Source organism: Schistocerca serialis, chromosome 6 (assembly GCF_023864345.2).
Source record: "Schistocerca serialis cubense isolate TAMUIC-IGC-003099 chromosome 6, iqSchSeri2.2, whole genome shotgun sequence".
Lineage (NCBI taxonomy): Eukaryota > Metazoa > Arthropoda > Insecta > Orthoptera > Acrididae > Schistocerca > Schistocerca serialis.
In genome coordinates, this window is record NC_064643.1 from 190,052,315 (window position 1) to 190,060,776 (window position 8,462).

Genomic DNA, 8,462 nt, shown 5'->3' on the forward strand with positions numbered 1-8,462 from the left:
GTCTTCTCGGGTTGCTGCATGATCCTAAGTTCAACACGATTCGGAATTTTCGCGATCTATTCCCGGAGGTGCATGGGGAGGGGCTTACAGATGGTGGACAAAAAATTGCAAATTCGGCGAGAAATACATAAATATAAATGCTAGCCGAGCCTGCAGGTCACGCTGTAGTATTTGATCACGGACTGCTCCTGTCAAAAGTCCTCAATACGTTCCAAGTGTCAGTCGTCAGTGTTAGAAGAGCGTTCTGTGTAGTTTTCAGTGCATTATACCAGAGCTACTTGAATTCGAACGTGACCAAATAGTTGGTGCTCGAATGATGGGTGCTTCCATTACCAAGGTAGCCGAAGTATCTGATATTTCAAGAGGCACCATACCGAAGATTTACACCACGTAGAAGGAAAGCAGAGAAACGTCATATGCTGAGCCACAACGCAAACAAAACTGTGTGAAATGGTTGTGACTGACGGTCATTGAAGAGGATTGTGACGACAGCTGCAAAAGTCACTACAGAACTGAATGTATCTGTGAAAGATAGCTTGGAACTTGGGAAGCCTGACATTTACGACATTCAGTGTCATTGTGGGAATATTTACATAACCGTCACATTCGCAAAGTTTGGGACAGGGACGTGAAACATCGCCGTCATACGAGGCTGAAAAATTATTTAAACAAGAGAGACAGGATAAAATTTGATGTCCCTCTAATAGTTGCTGTAATTCCAGTTTTTACAACAATGATTATGAAGAAGCAATTAAAATTAGGTTATGAGGAACTCTGGTTAATAAAGGCAAGGGTTTTCCTTCTAGTATGGCGTGGAAACCTGTAGTATCGCGCATCAAAACACAACGTTGGGGCCGGTGTTCTGGTAGGGGTGGCGCCAGCAGCCCAGTTTTGTGGCGTAATTGTGATGGGCGATGCATGTGCCGTGTACGGTATGGGCGACAATATATGGAACGTCGATTTTCAGCCTTAACATCAGTTTCCAGCGTGACTCAGCAGCAGCTTTCTCCTGAAAATGGTGAACAGGTGGACCGCTGAAATATCGACTCGTTTTGCTTCTTGGACCTGGCTCTCGTGACTGTTGGCAGGAAAATTTCCTTGAACAAATGAGACGATTAACTCTCCTCCCATAAAACAATCAAAATTGTGTTACGCAGTGCTTTCATGATGTCCTCATTTGTCATTCTGCTAAAAATTAGATCTGAATTTTTAGATTATATCACAGTCTCCGTTTTTTTACTTATTATCAGTAAGTGACACACGAGACGCAGAGGACAACACTTCGGAGGGCTATATTTAAAGAAGCCTGAAATATGATAATCCAAAACGAAACACCAGCCTTAATTTTGGGTTTCATGAGGGATGCGGGAATACCACAAATAAGAAACGAATTTCTAAGCAACTGGAACAATTCAACGCTCATAAACGTATGTGGTGATACAATTTCATGAATCCATGACTTTAAGCGTCAGTTAAGTTTCTTGGCGCTAAATAGAGTCCAACGCTTCAACTATTATTTCGCTTTCGAAATGTCTTCTGTGTTGCCAGGAATATGAAATGTTTAGGATTAGGTTTGCCATACCTGCAGAATAAACAGTTTTAAGAAAAGGCAACTATATTCCACTACCAGTCAATTTCAAAAATGTTCATACAGCTTATTTCGAAATTCATACCTCATCTTCAGATACACAGTGCCGGAAAAAAATTAGTACACCTGGAAAGATGACGTCGATTTTGATCCAATGACAGCATGCGCCACCTGGGAGATAGCAGATGTACTGATAATGGTTTCAATGCAGTCCACCAACAGATAGCGTAGTGGAAAAGCTACCAGAGTACAGCCCGTGTGTATCCTATAATAAGGAATGCTCATAGCCACAAGAATCAGCGTGCTGCAAATGTGAAGCAAGCGGGCAACCATGTCACAGAGACGCTCTCGTGCCTCCTACAGACAACTGAGAGAGTTTGAAAGGTGTCAAATTGTGGCTGTCCGAGTGGCAGGATGGTCCATTCGGAGAACTTCCACACAAGGTGGACGTGCTGCGTCAGTTGTGCGACGATGCAATGATCAGTGGTCACGTGAACATTCTGACACCCATAGACAAGGTTCTGGACGTCCACGTACCACAGACGCCGCCAGGATCGTCGTATTGTAAAGTCAGCGGTGGCAGATGGTACAGCTGCCACAGCACAGATAAGAGGGCTTGTGAGCCCAGACGTGTCAACACGAGCTGTTAGAAACCGGTTATTAGCAGTGGGACCATGGGCACAGACACCTCTAGCCAGTCTTCCACTCACGCCACAGCATCGACGTGCAAGGCTGTATTGGCGTGCCATGGTGTTCACCGATGAAAGCAGACTGTTACGCGCAACTGATGATCCCTTGCATGTACCACAAGAAGCATAGTGAGCGATATCTCTTAAAGTGCGCTTTTCCAAGACACACTGGTCCCAACCCAGGTCTTATGGTCTGGGGTGTGATAAGTTACAGCTCTCGTTCACCTTTGACGTTTCTGGATGGGACATTAATCAGCTTTCGGTAAGTGCAGAATGTTATTAGACCAGTTCTTTAGCCGTTCTTGCAACAAGAAGGTAATATGTTGTTCCACCAGGATAATGCTTACCCACACACTGTTCATGAAACTAAACGTGCTTTTCATGATGTGCGGCAACTTCTCTGGCCAGCAACGTCTCCGGACTTGTCTCCAACCAGCAAATGTGGGATATGATGGGACGAGAAGTTACTCGTGCGACTCGTCAACCAACAACTCTAACTGAACTATGTGAGCAGGTCGATCAGGTGTGGAATAAAGTAACCCAGGACAGTATTCACAGTCTGCACGATCTACTCTACTGGCCATTACAATTGCTACACCAAGAAGAAATGCAGATGATATACGGGTTTCCTTGGACAAATATATCATACTAGAACTGACATGTGATTACGTTTTCACGCAGTTTGGGTACATAGGTCCTGAGAAATCAGTACTCAGAACAACATCCTCTGGCCGTAGTAACGGCCTTGATACGCCTGGGCATTGAGTCAAACAGAGCTTGGATGGCATGTACAGGTACAGCTGCCCATGCAGCTTCAACATGATACCACAGTTCATCAAGAGTAATGATTGGAGTATTGTGACGAGCCAGTTGCTCGGCCACCATTGACCAGACGTTTTCAATTGGTGAGAGATCTGGAGAATGTGCTGGCCAGGGCAGCAGTCGAACATTTTCAGTACCCAGAAAGGCCCGTACAGGACCTGCAACATGCGGTCGTGCATTATCCTGCTGAAATGTAGGGTTTCACACAGATCGAATGAAGGGTAGAGCCACGGGTCGTAACACATCTGAACTGTAACGTCCACTGTTCAAAGTATCGTTAATGCGAACAAGAGGTGACCGAGACGTGTAACCAATGGCACCCCATATCATCACGCCGGGTGATACGCCAGTATGGCGATGACGAATACACGCCTCCAATGTGAGTTCACCGCGATTTCGCCAGACATGGATGCGACCATCATGACGCTGGAAACAGAACCTGAATTCATCCGAAAAAATAACGTTTTGCCATTCGTGCACCCAGGTTCGACGCTGAGTACACCATCGCAGGCATCTGTGATGCAGCGTCAAGGGTAACCGCAGCCATGGCCTCTGAGCTGATGGTCCATGCTGCTATAAACGTCGTCGAAATGTTCGTGCAGATGGTTGTCCTCTTGCAAACGTCCCCATCTGTTGACTCAGGGATGGAGACGTGGCTGCACGATCCGTTACAGCCATGCCGATAAGATGCCTGTCATCTCGACTGCCAGTGATACGAGGCCGTTGGGATCCAGCACGGCGTTCCGTACTACCCTCCTGAGCCCAGCGATTCCATATTCTGCTAACAGTCATTGGATCTCGACCAACGCGAGCAGCAATGTCGCGATACGATAAACCGCAATCGCGATAGGCTACAATCCCACCTTTATCAAAGTCGGAAACGTGATGGTACGCATTTCTCCTCCTTACACGAGGCATCACAACAACGTTTCACCAGGCAACGCCGGTCAAGTGCTGTTTGTGTATGAGAAATCGGTTGGAAACTTTCCTCATGTCAGCACGTTGCAGGTGTCGCCACCGGCGCGAACCTTGTGTGAATGCTCTGAAAAGCTAATCACAGCGTCTTCTTCCTGTCGGTTAAATTTCGCGTCTGTAGCGCGTCATCTTCGTGATGTAGCGATTTTAATGGCCAGTAGTGCACTTCATACCAGAGTCTGCACATGCATTGCTACCTGTGGAAGCTGCACCGCATACTAAAATGGGTGTTTCGGCATGGATCGATACCTGGTACTTCCGAACCCCTTGTGCTTTTGTTCTGTAAATGTAATCATTTCATGTACTCCATACGCTCTCTTAAGCAGAACATACTTAAAATAGCTGAAGTACATGACATGGTAATTTTTTCCTAGCTTGCGCAACGTACCCTTACAGCCATCCCATCAATGGAAATGTTACACATCAGCTGATTTTGACTGTTCACAATATACGTAAGTTAAGTTGTGCGCTGGTACGAATTTACATAAGCTTAAGAAAGGACAGATTCCGATTTTTGCCTCCGCAGTACAATGAAACGAGTAAAAATGGTATTATTTAAGTATTGAATAACGTCTCTGTACTTACGGCCGAAAAGGTATTATACAAAAATGTTTCACCAAGTTGTTTCTGGTTGTGATAAATTAATTGTTTAAGAGAAAAATATTTAATATATGTAACATTAGGATCCGTTCTTGCTTGAAACGTACATGTTCCTCGCTTTTGCCATTACATACTTATGATAATCGTCAGCCGTATATGATTCACTTGTTGTCTGTCCATTATTTGTGGTTATACAGAAACAGTTTATTAACAACGAGTTTCATTTGAACGTTTGATGAGGTCAGCAGGACTTAAAGTGTTGCATAGGATGCTGTCGCGAGAAAGGGCCGTAGAAGTATGACTGCCATTATTTATCTGAAACCATCAGAAAATAGTGTAACTGGAGATGTTATGGTGTAACTAAGAAGTACAGCGGCCCTCCACTAATGTATGTACTCTGAATGGTGACTGCCCTGTATGTTTTCGTTGTTAATTATATGTGTTGGGATTAGGAAGCGATGACAATAAGTATGCAGAGACAACACTGATTATGTTGCTTGATGGTCACAAGTACAAACTGGTAGTAGCTGAGTGAGATCATAGTATCCTGCTGGATCACACAAAAGTGTCCATCATGTAACTTATTAACTATATTGGTTTCTTAACGTCTGCAATTACTACTATTGTTATCAATCACTGTACATGTTGGTAAGTATCCTCATAATATTTCAGATATGAACTGCAAGAACGCATAGAAATAGTGCTGCATCTTTCCCCTGATAGCTTCTCTGGGTTCTGCAATGCTTCAGTGAATCGCTCTCTATTGACGGTATGGTAGAGTTCCAGAAAACCGCACAGAATAGCCTCTTCGTCATCCTGAAAAGTATTTGTCACGGTTTTCAGTGGTGATAAGCCTCGTAGAAAACAAGCAACGCCATTCTACGGATCGATTCTTTGTTTCCAGACGTCAAAGATACCATGCATGTTATCTCCGGTCACGATATCCGATGCAGACGAGTCTTTAAGGGCTTTGAAAACCTTAGGCAGGTTTTCACATGTCTTTCTGTCCGTCCCATTGTCCCATTCAGGCTACGTCTCAAACGCTGACCTAATTCCAATGTTTCATTATTTTCTACATGACAGAGAGAAAAGTCATGGTTGTGCATCAAGCTCACGGTATGTGACATGGCTGCAGCCGCAAATAAACTTGCTGGCTGTTCCTGTCAGTGGTCGCAGCCGAAGGTGTTCCACTGCGCTACACTTCTTCATTTCTGGAATACCCTACCAGTAAATATCTTCAGTGTACATTCCTCTTTTAATGGCTACATCACAAAACACGTGATGTTGGGCAGCTTGCTATGCTTATTCAGCAAGAATCCAATGACAAAGCATTAATTGTTCAAAAAAGCCAAATATTCACCAGTAAGGGGTGAGAATTATTCTGAACGAACTGTGTAAAGAAATTCACACCTATAACAGCTGAATTTTGAAGATTATAGATTTGATGATTTGTAATTTCAAGAATTCTGTATTTAGGTATCGCCTTTGGGATGGATAGTCTGCAGACGTAGTCGGTAAGTAAGATCTGCAGCAGTGTTTGAAGCAAGTAAAACACTCACCAGAGAACTGCATGACTGCCATCATGGTGTTCATGACGACGGCAGCGCTGGTCGTGTTAAGGCCCAGGGACAGCATCTTGTCACCAAAGAGCAGGCTGAATATGGAGACGAGGCACTGGCCGGTCATCTGGTGTGTGAAACAGAAAACACGGTGATGCTGAGAGTGCCAGTGATGTACAATACAAAAGGTGAGATAGGTAAGGGTAGCCAGGCAGGGACGATAAAAATGAAAACTGCAAGTGTAACACCCTGACTGGGACAATTGACAACTAGCAGCAGAGTTTAGTCTCTTGCGTAATGCTCATTGTTGGTTACCTATGCATTGGCATTATGAAAACTCAAACATAACTTATGTATTACTTTACAACAACTTGAATAAGATAAAACATTAATTCGAAATTAATTAGCTGAACACGATGTTCTTGACACTAGCTGTGTTACGTATATACTGTATCTACTACCCAACAGAAACATACGAAATTTTTGAGCCGGAGCTTGACCCGGTCCTGGATTTCCCACTTATTACAAGCAGTCACCTTAACAGCTTCGGCTATCTGTGCACGCACTCTGGACCGTACGTCACAGTGTCTACATCCTTGCATTGTAGTCCACTGAATTTCATATGTCACTAGTAGGTAGTAGATCTATACCAAATACTGCTAATGTCTATAAAATTCGCATTCAGAGAATCAATTTGGAAGTGTTTCGTACGGCTGTGGATCTTAAAAAAATGGCTCTATCACTATGGAAGTTAACATCAGGGGTCATCAGTCCCCTAGACTTAGAACTACTTAAACCTAACTAACCTAAAGACATCACACACATCCATGCCCGAGGCAGGATTCGAACCTGCGACAGTAGCAGCAGCGCGGTTCCGGACTGATGCGCCTAGAACCGCTCGGCCACAGCGGCCGGCTGTGGATCTTCACCACTATATCTCCTTTCAGACGTGCATGTAACTAGAAATTAATTAACATATGCTAATAGCTCTCTCTATGCTCTGTTCCTGCGCATTTTATAACTCACGATGTATTCTGTTTTATACCACCGAAAGTACTTTGGTATAGTATCACAAGCAGTGATAATTCCTTGGTTCCCGAAATACCAATCCGTCAACAGAACTGTTGAACGGGTTGTGGGCAACTTCATACGAGTTTCTTATTGAATATAAGGTGATGAGCGATATTTAAATCTACTTCCGTTCTTGGGAAGCCACTGTACATGTGGTGAGTGTAGAATGGTATGTACTGTAACAGTGTATCCGAATCATCCCTTCCATTAGCTCTTTCCTGCTTTTTTGCGGCTGGTGCTTGGAAAGGGAACATCGCTATGTTTAAATCGAAATGCAGTTAATTTTAGTTGCCTGGCATTAACTTTAAAACTAATAGATGTATATGAACAATTGTCTGATTTAATTTCAAAGCGAGATATGCACAAACATGTAACATATCCTGATGAAATAGGTGAAGTACGAATGTTAGAAGTAACCAGTTTCCCGTGTTAGAACATAAGATCTTTCGTATCCCTTCCTTCTTACGGTATACTAAGCGAACGCGCAATTGAATTCCAGCTCTTCTTAGAATATTCTCTGTCACTTATATTGATACAATTTAGAAAGTTATCACAGGCCGTCGAACAACATTTAACAACTGATCGATCCATAGTAATGTGAGTAATCTCTTTCGCGCAGGAATTACTCTTCATTAGGATTCTTCCAATTAATCTGGGTTCAGTATTGATAGATTTAGGCTGTCACTCTGCCTTAATTTGCTCTTTTTCGAATGTTATGACTGAGCCCCATGACTGGTCACTGTTTGAGTCGTCAAACGACATACGGCTCTTTCTATTAGCATTACGTTATTCTGTAAGAACGTGTTGTGTTTTTCTAGACGATGTACCGAAAGCTTTCTAAAACTCAAGAAACGTATCAACCTGACCTCTGTGGTATTACAGCTTTCACAAATGTGTGTGGTTGAGATTAGAAGACTAAAAAAGAATGCATGAACATATGGTTCTGAAGTATTTTAAATCCAAATTTCGGTATAGCAATGAGAAAATATCAACGTTAAATAAAAGAGTTTAAAACGAATAGATGTATATGAAGAATTGTCTGATTAAATTTCAAAGCGAGATATGCACAAACATGTAACAGATCCTGATGAAATGGGTGAAGCATAGCTGACAAGAAACATAAAATATATGTAGGGCAGTAAAGAAACATGAAAAAAA

The 8,462-nt window shown here is 43.0% G+C and overlaps 1 protein-coding gene across 1 annotated transcript in view; it reads right to left on the reverse strand.

Annotated features, from left to right (window-relative positions):
* The window catches only part of LOC126484740 (monocarboxylate transporter 1-like), a 102,638-nt gene extending 96,278 nt beyond the window's left edge, over positions 1-6,360 (reverse strand). Inside the window, exon 1 of the mRNA XM_050108335.1 lies at positions 6,234-6,360. Within this exon, the coding sequence (XP_049964292.1) occupies positions 6,234-6,360 (127 nt within the window). The remainder of the gene's footprint in view (positions 1-6,233) is intronic.
* Between the last annotated feature and the right edge of the window lie 2,102 nt (positions 6,361-8,462).